This window comes from Nothobranchius furzeri, chromosome 3 (genome assembly GCF_043380555.1).
Source record: "Nothobranchius furzeri strain GRZ-AD chromosome 3, NfurGRZ-RIMD1, whole genome shotgun sequence".
Taxonomy (NCBI): Eukaryota; Metazoa; Chordata; class Actinopteri; order Cyprinodontiformes; family Nothobranchiidae; genus Nothobranchius; species Nothobranchius furzeri.
The window spans coordinates 50101763-50117027 of NC_091743.1; the positions used below are offsets into that span (position 1 = coordinate 50101763).

The 15265-nt window shown below is 41.7% G+C and overlaps 1 protein-coding gene across 4 annotated transcripts in view; it reads right to left on the reverse strand.

Moving 5' to 3' along the window:
* Positions 1–1449: 1449 nt before the first annotated feature.
* The window catches only part of dip2bb (disco-interacting protein 2 homolog Bb), a 56248-nt gene continuing 42432 nt past the window's right edge, over positions 1450–15265 (reverse strand). For 2 of the 4 annotated variants that reach the window (XM_070549278.1, XM_070549277.1), the window contains 18 exons: positions 15091–15205; positions 14732–14933; positions 12594–12706; positions 12357–12380; positions 11863–11943; positions 11611–11734; positions 11403–11524; positions 7900–8011; positions 7567–7676; positions 7184–7314; positions 6936–7104; positions 6691–6861; positions 6547–6608; positions 5598–5655; positions 4663–4737; positions 4268–4442; positions 3294–3417; positions 1450–1919 (listed from right to left, as the gene is read on the reverse strand). In XM_070549278.1, the coding sequence (XP_070405379.1) occupies positions 1667–1919; positions 3294–3417; positions 4268–4442; positions 4663–4737; positions 5598–5655; positions 6547–6608; positions 6691–6861; positions 6936–7104; positions 7184–7314; positions 7567–7676; positions 7900–8011; positions 11403–11524; positions 11611–11734; positions 11863–11943; positions 12357–12380; positions 12594–12706; positions 14732–14933; positions 15091–15205 (2221 nt within the window). In that variant the 3' untranslated portion in view covers positions 1450–1666. The remainder of the gene's footprint in view (positions 1920–3293; positions 3418–4267; positions 4443–4662; positions 4738–5597; positions 5656–6546; positions 6609–6690; positions 6862–6935; positions 7105–7183; positions 7315–7566; positions 7677–7899; positions 8012–11402; positions 11525–11610; positions 11735–11862; positions 11944–12356; positions 12381–12593; positions 12707–14731; positions 14934–15090; positions 15206–15265) is intronic. The other 2 variants (XM_070549280.1, XM_070549279.1) reach the window with 1 other exon arrangement.

The following is a 15265-nucleotide window of genomic DNA, read 5'->3' on the forward strand; positions in this document are numbered from 1 at the left end:
CAAAAAACTAAAATTTATTTTTATTTATATTTAATGAATAGCATCTTCTCCAAAACTGGGTTCAGCTTGTCTGAAAATAATGAAAAATTATTTACAGTCTGATGGTTGGGGGTCTACTGATAAAATGCTATAGAATCCATTGCAAATTAAAACTTTCAATTATAGGAATGATTGCAGGAAATAAAATGTATTTTGTAAATATATCTTTCAGATGCATTTATTTGCCAACACGCGATGTTCTATCTGTGGCTCAGCTCTGCAGCTGTATTCACAAGCGCTCATAAATCCAGTGACCGATTACAGAAAATAATTTATGACAAACATGAATCGCTTCTGTTGACTACAATACAAACATCAAAGCTTTTGCATGTCAGATTAATTATTTACATAGTTGCACAAACACAAAACACAGTTTGAACATCTGAGTGCTGAGAGGAGGCGTATTAAACCCGTTAATGTTCCATCGTGTTGCACGAACTGAGAGGATTGGGTCTGTTTGCCAACACGAAGGCGATGAAGATCAGGTGGACGGTGGACTTGCTTTTTGCAAAACTACCCAGCTGCCTGTAAACAGTCATCACATTGGTTTTCTCCACTGACAGTGACGGGGAAAGTTCCTGGTTGCTGTAAACTCTTCACATTTCCTCCTGAACCCTAGCTCATAATGCCTCAGTTATAATAAAATAGATCATTTTTTTAAAAAGTGCAATTTCATATAGGACTAACAATTCCTTTAAAGTTATTTATCCTCACCCTCCCTTATAGCTAATAATTTCCATGTGAAATCAATTTTTTAAAGCCTATTTACAATCTTCTCTCTGCTACCATTGTGGTCTCTTTGTTATTCATCCTCAAACGCCCAACTGAGACATGTGAGTAATGCATTTTATACATTTATACAAATAAAAATATCTATACAGAAACATACAGTATCCAAAATACATAGAGACCCCTGTTGTTACAGTAGATAATCTGGCCTCTTTCCTCTCACTTTAATCCCTTTTTTCCAATATCTGTCAGAATTCACTATATTAGGCAAAAGCATTAACAGCCATTTATAGGAAAGCCATTAAAGTGAGGATAGGAATGTATGGCTGAAGTTTTGTAAGGCAGGGAAGTCTTTTTGGCTTCAATTATGAGGGGGAGGGGTAAAGTTTTAAAAGATGCACACTCATGTCAGAGTTCACTCTCTTATTTATCCATTTTGCTGTTGAGAAATTATAAGGACTTCAAATATGCATTCATGCAAGCTGCAAGTAAAACAATTGTAAGGAGACATAAATTAAGAAACTATTTTTGGACACAAAAAAAGGGAATCAGTTTGTGGTAACTAGATTAAAAGAAGACATATTTGAACTAAGAAAGAACTGTTTATCATAAAAGTGACCTGTTGTGTTATTTTGCCCTTTGCGACATGGCTTTTCTTTTCACTTTGCTTTTCATGTTAAGTTTTGCCCCGTTTGCAAGATGTTATTATAACAACACAGTGAATAGCCTTGAATGTGGCAGATCCAATCAAAGACATGCAGTGGCTGAGAAATGCTGGTGTCACACAGGGCGGAGTGTTGGTGCTTCATGCTTTTTGCTTTACACCCTCTCTCTGCCAAGCCACGATGCTGCTGAAGGCAGCAGACAACAGCAAAGCATGCCCAGAACACACCACTCCTCACATGTTGTACGCAACATAGATAGGATCCAGCTGGTCGGCGAGGAACGAGTCACGAAGGTGCATACGTTGTTTCTCTCCTCTGGAGTTGATGGGTATGACCCCTGGGTCAACAATGACCACCACTCCCACGATGAGGTGGTGCTCCTCCAGGACCACATTTGTAATTAGAGGCACCAAATCCAGAGCATCCTGCTCTGAACCGCACAACTCCGACACGACCACCAGGAGGTTAGTCCAAGTAAACACAGCACTGTGGGTGGGGGCAAAAGCAAGGTGCTGAAGAGCATTAAGAAGTCACTGAAATTAGAGATTTTTGTTTATATTAAAGAAAATTAAAGACAAGTCATGTGAATGAACCATCTCATGTTTTAAGAAAACTCTGATCACTGAATGTACAACTGCAAGAATCCTAGAAAGAAATCTGAAAACACTAACCCAGGTTTTCTATTGGACTCTTAAGCAGTGCGTAACCTAATTGACATGTTTTACCCTGTGCCAAATCTCTTCCCAACGAGAGCGTTTCAGACGCAGCTGGTCCAGCGGGATCTCAAAATCACAGGAGAATTTGCAAGATCATGCATGATTTTGACAGTTCACGCAATAACAAGCAGGGAGAAAAACGGCAGCATGTATCCAAAATGTCTGTGGTCTATGTTGTTTTTTTTTTTTTTTACCTTGGCCATGGAGATCTCACAGGTATTTAATAATGTATTTTTGTTACTAGTTAAGCAGCAGAAGAAGATCTGCATGTGTCTTTTATTTTGAAAGTTAACAGATGTTTTACACAACCTCTGACTTCCCGTCTGGGTTGATCTGAACTGCTAAGCTTGAAACGTTCTAGGAGAGAAGTGTGTGAAAAATAAACCCGAAGTGTAAATAACTGTAATTTATATCCTGAGAGGCGCTTTATAAAAGATGGTTTTGTTTATTTCTGTCTTTCTTTAAATTTAGCAAAGCAAATCAACACTATGCTAGCCGGGCAATACAGTTGTTATTTCCACCTTTTTCCTGATTGGTTATTTTTGAGTTGGCTAGTCCCACCCCTTATGGTACGCTCTGCTTCTGAGTATCCAGACTCATCCTTTGTGTAGAATAGACAGACTCTGGCTGCTTCTGGGATACATCCAAGACATGCTGCCCCGTCCCCGGTGGAAACACACCAATTGACTTCAAAGATGGCTATTAGCTGCCTATTAAGCTTTGCAGATATTATGCAATGACTACACATCCGGTGGAAAGCTGGGGTGGGAGCTCTGGAGGGGACAAAGAAATGAAAATATTTCTTTTGTGGTTCAGGTACGGCGCAGATTCGTTTGTTCATGAGAGCATCACAATATCTGTGATCACCTTTGTTCGTCATGGCTGAGTTAAGCAGAACCTCCCTAAAAAAAAGGGGGAAATTATTGCAGAATCCCACAAATAAAGTTGGGATCCCACAAAACAAAATCAGGATCCTGCTAAAGAAACTCAGGGTCTCCCAAAATAAAGTCAGGATGCAATTTTATCCCCTCCGTGGCTCAGCACAAATCAACCACATTTATTTCTGTCTATTTTGAACTATCTGCTCAACTTGGCCTTCAAGATTTACTCAATTTAGTTTAACAAATATCTGTATTATTCTCACCTCTCAGCAATACTTCTGTGAGCTCTTGACACTGATGTCTCAATGTCAATAGGGTGATAGCGCAGTCCTCGTAGCTCCAGCGTCTCATCGAGTGAGCCGACCACGAAAAGAGCATCATGCCGATCTGAATGCAGAAATACACAGATCACGAGAAACACACAAATATTTACTGACTCAGTGAGGTACGTTCTATTCTGCTTATGTTAGATCTGCCAGGTACTGGGGTTGTGAGTTCACATTTCTTCTTCACAGGTTGTTGGAGGGCTAGGGAGACACTTAGAGAGACTCCATCCAGCTAATTACCTCGGCCGCAGAGTCACCTTGCTCACCGGCAGCCCATCATGTAATTAGACGGGAGGAATAAGGAGCCAGCGAACCAGCCACTCAGCGCCAGATTGTTTGCCTTAGTGGTAACGTCCAGCCACCCGAATCCATTCCAGTTTATTGAAACTGAATCTAGTTTGTTCCCTGAAACCTCTCTGTTTGTCATCACAGGATTCCTAAGAACCCGCTCTGGATTACGCCTTCGTGTTGAAGATTTCAGTCTCTCATACCAGCCTCTGCAGTTCCCCTCGGATCTCCCGAACCACGGCTGAATCCTCCCCGGCCCTGTTCTCCTCCCGTGCGTCTCCTGTCCACCCTCCAACAACACGCCTCACTGCTCCGGAACCTCCACATCGACCCACAGCCCCGGTACCAGCTCACCTCTCCCACGCTCTGCTACAACCGAATCTCAGTAAGAACTCTCCCCACTATATGATGTATATTCCTCCTCGTCCCGATCATCATTTCATGTGTCATTTCTTCCAGTGATCCAATCTCTAGCTCCGGAACCAGCCCATCCCTACCAGCCTCCGCTCACCTCTCTAATAAACTATTTTTATTACTACATCTTCTGGTCTCCTGAGAGTCATATTGTATGTGGGTCAAATATCTTAATAGAGAAAAAACCATGACTAGATCAGTATATGCACCTCCACTGGCATCCAGGAGCTCTGTCCTCTTCACAAAACCCAGGTACCCTGTTCTGGCCCATAAAGTTTGCGGATCTCCAAAGCTGAGCTTGGTGTTGAAGTGGTTGGCCTGGAGACTCTCCTCTCCGTAGATGGTGTAGTAACCACTGGCATTGTGAGGGCTGTGCACCCAGATCTAACAAAGTGAGAGGGAGAAACACACACACACACACACACACACACACACACACACACACACACACACACACACACACACACACACACACACACACACACACACACACACACACACACACACACACAGGCTCAAGTTTTCAGTAAAACACCATCTTAACAGGGTTGTTTAGGTCCAGCCATGCTGTCATCACAAAAAAAAGAAATATCAGCTCTCTCACCTCTCCCAGATGAGAATCACCAAGTGGGCCTCGAGTTTCTGGGTTTACAATGATCACCCTAACGCCAGGCAGTATCTAAAAAAACACACAAATACATCCGCCTGTTTTTATTTGAGGATTCTGAATGGTGTCATATAGGGATGCACGAATACCGATACCAGTATCGGTATTAGTAAAAGTTAACCGATACCAGGAACCAATGCAGTTGCCTGAAAGTGGCTTCACTGTCACTTGTCATTTCTGTTCACCAATTTCTATTAATATATTTTACTTTTTATCTTCCTCACAGAATTTTCCTGTTGAAAGCAGAGAAGAAGAAAAAAACGTGTATTCCAATTCATTGCATTTTTTTTGTGCGGTAGAAGTATCGATATCGGCGCGTACTCAGATCCAAGTATCGGTTTCATATCAGTTTGGAAAAAAGTGGTAATGGTGTACCCCTAGTGTCACTAGGACTAGAACTCAATAGAAACCGCAGCAAAAGACTTTGCTCTGCAGGTTGGTCTAGCCATTTTAACTTCAGCGGGTCTACCATTGGCTCGGCTAATTTTCGGCTTGTTTGAAACGGCTTTGGTATCAATTTTGGATGATTTAGACTTGGACCTTTCTATGAGACATGGCCATATAAAGGTAGTTATGTTCTTTATTTCAAAAAAAGATATATATGAATATTCCTTTTCTTCTTCAACAGTGTATGACGGTGTATTGCTAATAATACATCACATTGTTCATCTCTCCAATTGGTCCTACTGCTGTCCAGTTGCGTGCGAAGACAGCTTGAAAGAAAACCGTAGATTCCACCTCAGAACTGAGGTCTATCTATGGGTCATGGCCAGACTTTATATTTACATATATAAGATGGCTTACAAGGCAAATGAATCATAGGAGGATATGAAGAAGCAGCATTAGTGAAATATATAAACTACGTATCTCACCTTGCCAGACTCCATGAGAGGAAGACTCTGAGGTGCTCCTCTCTCTACCAGCCTCACTCTGTAACAGCAAACAGCAAATCCAGAAAGACATTTTTGTTTTCTAGTATTTGTAGTTTTGTGCCTTGAAACCAAACACACAGACTTTCAGAAATTATTTATTTAACTGAAAATAAGGCAAAGAAAACAGATTAAGTTGTGAAAAAGAGACATTTTAGTAGGTGTGGTTGACTGAAACCATTTTTCAATAATTATTTCTGATTATAAATCAGTTGAGTTTTCACAAAGGCTGCACATGAAAATAGTCTCCTACACCTGTCTCCTGCATTAGTTTCTGATAGAAAGAAGACGGTGAAACTCTAGGATTAGAAAATCCTCACAGATCTGCATCACACTGTGAATTAGCATTCATAGTCTCATCCATATTGACTCACGACGGGGAAGGCTGCTGCTTTAACGTCTCAGCTAGTTTAAGCTAACCATTAGCATTAACATCTTTACCACACAGCAGAAGCTGCTCCAGGCTGCTTGTGGAGATAAAACATCCATGTTGCAAGTCAGTGGTGGATTTGCGTTGCTGTTATCCAATTCAGGGTGAGATGTCCAAATATCAGGGAATAAGACTCCAAAACTCGCCGTGTTAAACTCTCCTGTGATGACTTGTACCTGCTGAGATGGGTTTGTGGGCTTTTTTGGGCCCCGAGTACTGCCTGCAAGGCATTAATCCCTACTAGAGACCACGGCAATTGTACTGATTAAACAAGTAATCGACTCCTTTAAGAAACAGTCTGGAGCAGAAAAAAAAGTTCTTTTGGTTGATGGTACGAAACTGGATTTTCTTTTCTGGCATCTTTACAGCAACAAAGGTAAGTGATGATCTTCCATTTGCACTAAGTTTTCAATTTTTCATAAAGCTAGAAGCTGTAGCTAAGTGTTCAGTTTGTGCGCTCACCTGTCGTGGCGTAGAGACTTCATGTCCACATACACCGTACAGGGATCAGGACCAGTGGTTCCCTGTAACACGGAAATCACACTGGTTTGTGTTTCATCCATAACATAAACTGTGTATGAAGTCGGTGCCTGCTGTGTGACACACCTGCAGGCAGACTGCAAGGTTAACCCTGGAGCCGAAAGCTGTGCTGACGGCTCTGGTCGACAGTCCTACATCCTTAAACAGCTTGGAGAAGGACTGAGTAAGAGAGAGCCGAGGTCGCTCCTCTGCTATCACCACACAGCTGCGCACGCACGACAAGTTCACACCACGGGCCTGAAACACAGCCGGACACAACAATCAAGCCCACGGCTCTACGAGTCCTAGTTATCTTTGTGCTGATGCCTCACCTTGAGTAACTCGGTCTGAGTTCCCAGCCCTTTAGTGCAGAGCTCCATCACAGAATAGGAGCAGAAAGTGTCCCTGACGCGGTACTGACTGAGCGTGCTCAGCCACAGAGACAAGCAGCTCTCCAGCTCAAACGGAGGAATCAGGATGGACTGGTGACCTGAGTAAACACTGTGAGATGAGAAAAGAATGTGAAAAAGCAGGCAGATGACATGGAGACAGATGTTCAGAAAATGATGGTTTACTGCACCTTGCGAGGCACCACAACACAAAGCCCAGACCGCAGTAGGGGTCCAAACAGATGGCTATCTGCCGGGAGGAATACAGCTCACACTGAAGCTTTATGGAGCGGCAGAGTGCGCTGACGGCTGCATGAGAGATCTGACACAAACACAAAACTTTTTTTTTCAGTATTTATATTGATATTATTGATATTGTTACAAAACAACTCCACAGAGAATTACCAGCCACAAATTAGCAAATAAATGTATTTTTGTGGTTTTGCTTATATCTGAATGACGCCTACCACCTAATCACAACACACTTCACTTTTCAGATCTTTAAATTATGATTTATTAGAACCAATTAAAACCAGATATGACAGCAGACCAGTATAAAAGTGGTGTGTCTCACCTTGACACCAGTGAGCATGCCTGTAGTGGACACACTGAAGTCCAGATAAGCTATCATCTCTGCTGTGGGCGGCCTGTAGATCTGTGGAGGCCGGCGACGAGGAAGGTCATCTGCAAATAGGGTTAGTAAACAGTAAAATGTACAGAACAAGTGTGGTGCAGCAAATAACTAAAACCAGATGGATTCAGTTCACTATTCATAGAATAATGCATGCATATTATAATCTTAATAATAACCACATTAAAACTGAGCAGAACGGATACTGGTGGTTTTAATCTGTAATGTTTTAAACCTATAGGATGCGGCCTTTATTCAGAGTGTCTGGTCTATCACCTGTATCAATGATTGTTGGCCAGGTTTTAATGTTGACTGAAGCTGCAGCCTCTTTGGAGCGCAGGGTCCTCATGAGGTTTTGTGTTGTTAGGATACACGCAGCCTTACTAACCTGGCAAGGAAAACACAGTTCTCAGTAAATAAACCCCAACCCTAAGAATAGGTCATATTAAGTCAAAGAAAATTGAAAAATAGACAGCAAAGATCAGTTCTAGCCAAAAGTGCTAAGAATCAGACAAGCATTAATCAAGGTTGCTGCCTCAGATTTTATGATGGAAGTTTGCTTTAACTCAAGAATGACCCAATAATTTATCAGAAGGATTACAATGAATTAGTCTTTATTTGCCATGAAAACAAACACAATCTTTACTAAATAAATAAAATGAAATCACATGGGATGTCACACAGTCTTGTGTCACAACAACCGTAAAGTATCCCGAGAAAGCAAGAGGACTCACTCATAAAACACAATAAATGGTACCAAGACATTCTCCAAGAGGAACTCCTCACAACCATGTGAGAATGCTTTAGTGATGAACGATATATTTTCCTGCATGATCAAGTATTATGCCACAAGGCTAAAGTCACCATCATGTTGACTGAGAATTAAATCTGAATTATGGAAAACTAGCCAGACCTAAATCTCAAGCAAGAGGACCTTTCATCTGTCCGAATTTGTATCGGACGATGGTTGACAAAATGTCAGGGTGAACAACGAAAGTCTTGAAAAAGAAGGACCAACATTACAAATATTCACTCTTTACATAACGTTAAAGCTAATGTCTATGAAAGTCTTTGAAACTCATGAAATGCTATACTTCAGTAAACTATAGAGACATTGTCTCTATGAAACTTTTTCATATTTAAAAATAATTCTCTTGAGCCAGTATTTGCTAAATTTATCCTTTACAGGGAAGTCACTTAGATCCCCACCGCCCTCTAAGGCCAGAATACTGCACTTGCAACTTCAGAGTGCCGGTCCAGTCCCTGTTGAACTTAGTAAAGCAGAGCTGACATGCCTGGCTCTGGAGTCGGCTCCCTGCATGATTCCTGCAGGTTTAAAATCATGAACACGTCTGATTTGTTTAATTTAGTGATGAATCCCTCCTACAGACACTAATGAAGGCTGAGGAGACATTTTAGCTGTTACGTTAAGGTATTAAAAGACAAACACACAGCAGGGAGATAAGTTTCCCTTTTGCTTTCAATAAAGGAACACTTACACCCGGATCAAATCAGACGAGGAAGCGCAGCTGTGGAACGACAAGCGTTTCTATTCGGTGCCTTTGTTATACTACGGTTTCGGCCACATCTGCAAAGCGCCACAAAGGCTCACGCCGTGCAGTGATCGTTTTGGCGTGTGCTCTAATTTTTTCATGAGCCGTGAGTGAGCCGTGTCAATTCTGGCAGGAAGTCAAACCCAAACAGAAGAGGCAGGCCAGTAATTTTAACAAAGTAAAGTAAAATTTCTAAATAAAACACAGCGATTGATAAATGTGATCATCTTTGTGTATTTAAACTAGGGTGACCATATTTCCATTTCCAAAAAAAGAGGACAGGAGATCTGTGCCTACCGATGACATCACACTAGGCTGGGTGATATATGGCCTAAAATCAATATCATGATATTTTGAGGGTTTAACCTCGATAACCATAAATGGACGATAACTACAGGTATGTGCATAAACATAAGTTGTCCACTAGATGGGGCTGTCACGTGTATTACGTTAAGTCACACTTTTACATGACTCAAGGTGGTACAGCATATTTATTGACATGAGAAAAATTATCTCGATAAGAGTCAGAAATTTCGATAATGATAAATTTTTGATTTATTGCCCAACCCTACGTCACACTAGGGTGGCAAAACCACACAAACCACGTTGGGACCCATTTTTTCCCCAGGTGTAAGAGCTAAAATGAATATCAGATTCTGAAAACAAAAAGGCTCAAAACAATTCGTATGAAAATATTTAGCATATTTATTGCAAAATCTAATTTTTCTGCTGCTTTAGTGCTGCAACGTTTTATAAATAAGAAATTATTATACCTTTTGTTTTACTACAGCATCGGTAAGCTTCCTGTGCACAGATTATTATGGATGCTTGTTTCAGCTGTGGGATTAGACATTAGGATCAATGATTTAAAAAAAAGTTTGTTATGGACTCCATGGAAATTTTCAGAGAATCCACAAATAGTGGCTTTCAAATGGTTTTGAAACTGACAGATTTGTGTGAGTTTAGAAAAGAGGCAGATTAGACGGCATCTCCGACAATTTTGTTTTTCGTCGGACAATATTAGAACATGTCAGTGATGTCTGAGGTGTTTTTACAAACACTGTATAACTAACACTCCTGGACAGGGTAGAAATTACACAGAGGCTTCTGGGGGAACCCAGTGATTTGGGGGGGGGGGGGGGGGGGGGTCCGTTTTGCCTTGGCCTCCAAAATGCCTTGAAACGGCCCTGGGTGTGCACCGCCTCAAAATTCTCCAGAAAAACTGCTGCCTGGCTTCTTACTTATTCACCTCATCAGTAACTTTTGAACTAAGCAGTTTAAAAGGATCTCCTGACAGCAAAGTGGAGTGCGAGTTTCGATGCCGCCTCAGTGAGGTGGAGCCACCGCAGCACACGATGAGCGGAGCGCGTCAGGAACGATTAAAAGATAGAGTACCGGAGGATATAAACAGATATGAATGATCATGTGTTAATATTTTAATAAGGTTTGTTGCGCCATCTTGAGAATGAATCGTGCGCCGGATGCAGCGGGCGCACCAACGATCAGCGCTTTACGTCCTCTCCGCTCAACAGAATCCCGCTACACTGAAAGTCCATAATTATTGTAATATAGGCAGAAACGGGATCTTTCCCTGAAAGATATCTAGCCCCCCCATAACTCGATCCCTGCTCCTGGATGAAAAACCGGACATTTTGATCAAAGTAGGAACCCCCCACCCCCACCCCCCACCCCCCACCCCACCCCCGGCACCCCGAACAGAGTGAAAAGTGGACATGTCCAGGGGAAAGAGGACGTATGATCACCCTAATCTAAATAGACTAGATAGATCACACACACACACACACACACACACACACACACACACACACACACACACACACACACACACACACACACACACACACACACACACACACACACACACACACACACACACACACAAACACGCACACACACACACACACACACACACACAGCAAGGGCACAGGGGGTGGGGTGGAAGGGTTGGAAAACAGTAGGCGTGAGCGGAAGCGCTCGTTGAAAATTCTCGCCTGATGTAAACAGAGGAGCAGCGGGCAGCACGCAAACTTCGTAGGTGGGGCCAAAAGCAAGCCAAAACTGCCTATTATTCCTTTAAAAAACTAAAAGTTTGGCTAAATCCAGACACTTTTATCAGTGTCAAACCCTTTGACCACAGTTGTATTCATGAACTCTAAAGAAAACCTTCTTAACAGTCATAAATGTTAAACAGGAGGTCGCACGTACGTCGATAATCATCCGGACTGTGGGCAGAGTGGCTGCCAGGTTCTGCGGGTGTGGAGGTCTGACATTTACTGGGACACAACCAGCATACAGGCAGCCATAGAAGGCCGCAATCAAATCGATGCCTAGAGAAAATGATGCATAGAAATATTTAAAAAGCCCAAAAATGATCTTCTTGGAAAACATATTTAGACCTAACAGCAGAACGTACTGGGAGGAAAGAGCAGCACCACGTTCTCCCCGGTGTTGATGCTGCCTTTCTCTGTAAGAGCTGCTGCAATCTTCTCAGCTCGCTTGTGAAGCTGAATGCATGTTGCCGTGCCAACCGCTACACCCTGAGGAACAAGACAAAATGATGATCAAAGGGGGGGGGGGGGGGGCATTAATGAAGCAGCCTCTTCTATCACAGTTCAAAGTGACACACATTTGTTCTATGTCTGATAAAAAAGCACTGGTTTGGTACCTTTGAGTTAAGGAGCACAAAGAGAACGTGTTCTGGGTCGGTCTGAGCCCTCCACTGTAGAGCCTCTGTCAAATACTGATGCTGTAATCAAACGTGTTTACATCAGAAAAAGTGTCCATTTTTAATGTATGCAAACACAACCATTGGGGTCAGATTCAGGGAGAGGTTTTGTGCTGATGAAATAAATAATAATTAAACTAAATAAAGTGGTGCATAGCTCAGTAGAAAAGCTGTCTAACATAAATTGTTACTCGTCAGAGTGCAAAACAACTTAGACCACACCCTCTGAGTCACGTCAGCTCTTGAGAAAATGAATGATAATGTGAAAGGCAAAATACATCTGCAGAAACAAAAGGGAAAACCACAGAGGATGAAGTACTCTGTAAACAAATAAACATGCAAGCATTCAATACAAGTATTCAAGATAAAGCCACAGATAAGTACATAATGAACATGGACGTGGGGAACATGCCGGAGTAAACCAGGATCCTTACCATCACAGTGGGCCACATACAGAGCTACATCCAGAGACAAACGAGAGCAAAGAGAAAGAAGAGTCCAGAATTTTCTATAACACTGACTTTTGCCTGAGTTGGGACCATCAGTAGTTAGCTACCTTTCATACACCGTTATCATAGCATTGGAATGAATGATTTTGGAGGAGATGCTGTTGATGTTTTTCCTATTGTAGTTTAGATTTGGTGTCTGGTTGGAATAATGATCAAAACTACCTTCCGAACAAGATCCTGGTCTTCGATCATGCCAAGGTCCCTCCCAGCAGCCTGAGCAATCCGCTTCCCTGCCACCAGGTTTCCCACCATGACAGAGGCAGGACCAACACCAACTGCAGGTGGAAACAAGAGATGATTTAAAGTGGACACGTAGAACATGTATGCCCGATCCAAAGATGAGAGATGGAGATTTTAGCCCCATAAACCCAAAATGAAAGATTGAGATTGTTTTTTTGTTTTTTACAGTTTTTCTCAGTGGCTTTGGTGCATTTCTCACAACCGAATTAAACTTTGCATAACAGTTAGTTCAACCTCCACAACATGTAGTTGTTTTGGCACAACCTAGTGGCGGTTTCATGCTCTAAATGGCTTTGGACACGAAGCAGTTGATTAAGTACAAATGTCTAAAGAATGGTCCCTTTTGACTTGCTATTCATCACTATCTCCTTGCTTTTATCATGAATGTCACAATAATTTATACTTGTACCGGCTGAATAGTCATTGTCCTTACAACTAATGGCCTTCATTTCATTGCTTGTGTCATTGCACTCAAAACTGTTGAACATCTTGTCAAACACTTTGTACACCCATTTTGAAAACCCTATGTTTAAGGAGTTTCCATGGAAATCTCCATAAATTACTTTTCTCAGGTGAACCTTATCTCACACTAATGAAAATTGGTGTGTGTCCTGGTGAAAATCGGACAATGTGTGTAGTGGTTTGGGATAATGTTAGTTTCCATCACTCTGCTGTAGTCAGGCAGTGGTTTGCAGCACACGGCAGGATGCTTATGGAGTTTCTTCCTCCTTACACTCCATTCCTGAATCCAATTGAGGAGTTTTTCTCTTCCTGGAGGTGGAAGGTATATGACAGTCATCCACATACCCAAATGACCCTGCTAGCAGCTATGGATGCAGCTTGAGATGACATCACAGCAGAGTCTTGCAGAGGGTGGATTCGACACTCCGGAAGATACTTTCCCAGATGCATCAACAGAGCTGACATTCCCTGTGATGTTGATGAAAATATGTGGGCAGACAGACGGGAGCGTCTAGATATCAATGATTGATATGCAGCAGTGTCTGTTCAGTTTTTGTTTGTTTCATAACTACTGCAGTAAGGTTTACTGTCTAAGTGAGTTTATGTTTGCTGTAAAATGTTTGTTTTACTGTGTTTCCCCAGTTGCACAATGCTGTGTACAGTTTCAATCAACCCTTTGATGCATAATGGTCACTACAGTGGACAGGTACTCAAAGTGTTATTTCTTTATTTTTGCTATTAAGCACAGCTGTTGAAGACTTTATTGCATGTGAGCCCCTCCATTTGGACTTCATTAAGTCAAGCCACCATATTTCATGTTCAGTCCACTGAGATGGACATGTAATAAAGTATTTGTAAATTAACAAAATGGTACAAAAAATATTTGTTGAAATTTGTTTCATTCACATCTAAAGATGAATGAAAAAAATTGTTTAAAAAAATCATGGTTGAAGATTTCATAATTCATGCATCAGAGGGTTAAATATTATCAAGAATGCATAATCTTGATTTTCCTTTACAGTTTATGGTTTTCAACATGCCATGCAGGCTGTCCAGACTTGACATGTCATTGGGAAGCACCTACAAAGAAATCCGTCACAATGAGATCATGTTCAAACCATTTGATTTTGTGACCAAAGGTGCTGGTGTAATGACTTGTAATTGTGACAGCCCTGACACTTTGATTGATACAAGTACTTGCTTTTGATGAATATATTATCTGTTTGGATTAAGGGACTTGCTTTTGAAGCATTGACTACTTATTTTGAGCAACTGACTTGCTTTTGAACAACTGACTTTTTTTTTTTTTGATGAAGCGACTCACTTTTGCAAGTTATCCACCATGTTTTGCAGTTTGCACTAATTGTTTTGAGAAGAGCCTTAATAGTGGTGCAGAGATCAATTCTGTTGTGAGAAATGCACCAAAGCAACTGAGAAAAACTGTAATGGTTACGATAAATCAAAAGATACATTATTATTTGTGATCATCATTATTTTGCTTTTAGTTCATTTTCCATAAACATGTGCATTAATGTAGAAAAACTGAGGAGATCTTAAGCATCTGGTCTGATTTGTGACCAACAGACAGTCAGATGTACCTGGCTGCTTCTGGCGTGGCTTAGGCAGGTTGGTGACGCATGTATGAGGACACATCAGGATGTTGCAGGGATGCAGGGTGCCCTCTAAGAAGAACTGCTTGGTGTCAGAGATGTGGATGCCACCCAGGGGCGTTTTGGGTAAAGTGTTGGCCGGGACCAGAGCTAGACAGTACAGGCCCACTTGGTGGATGCTGTCGATGGCCTTCAGAGGAGAACCAAACATTTAGGTGGGATCTTATTTAAGGAAGAAGCATTTAAAAAATATGTGGACAAAATACTGCCTACGTCGCAACACAAACTGATATAACAGCTGACTGTCGTCTCACAGTGATAATGTTATAAAAGATGACTCGACACACCTGAAGCACTCGGCTCATCCACTGGAAGCTGTCCTCCTCGCTGGCATCTGGCCTCTGCTCTGCCACAATCACAACCCTCTCATCGTAGAAAACTGAGACTGAAAACACAGCGATCCTGACACACACACACACACACAAAATCCAACAATTATTCAGAAGCAGTCTAATACTGAAA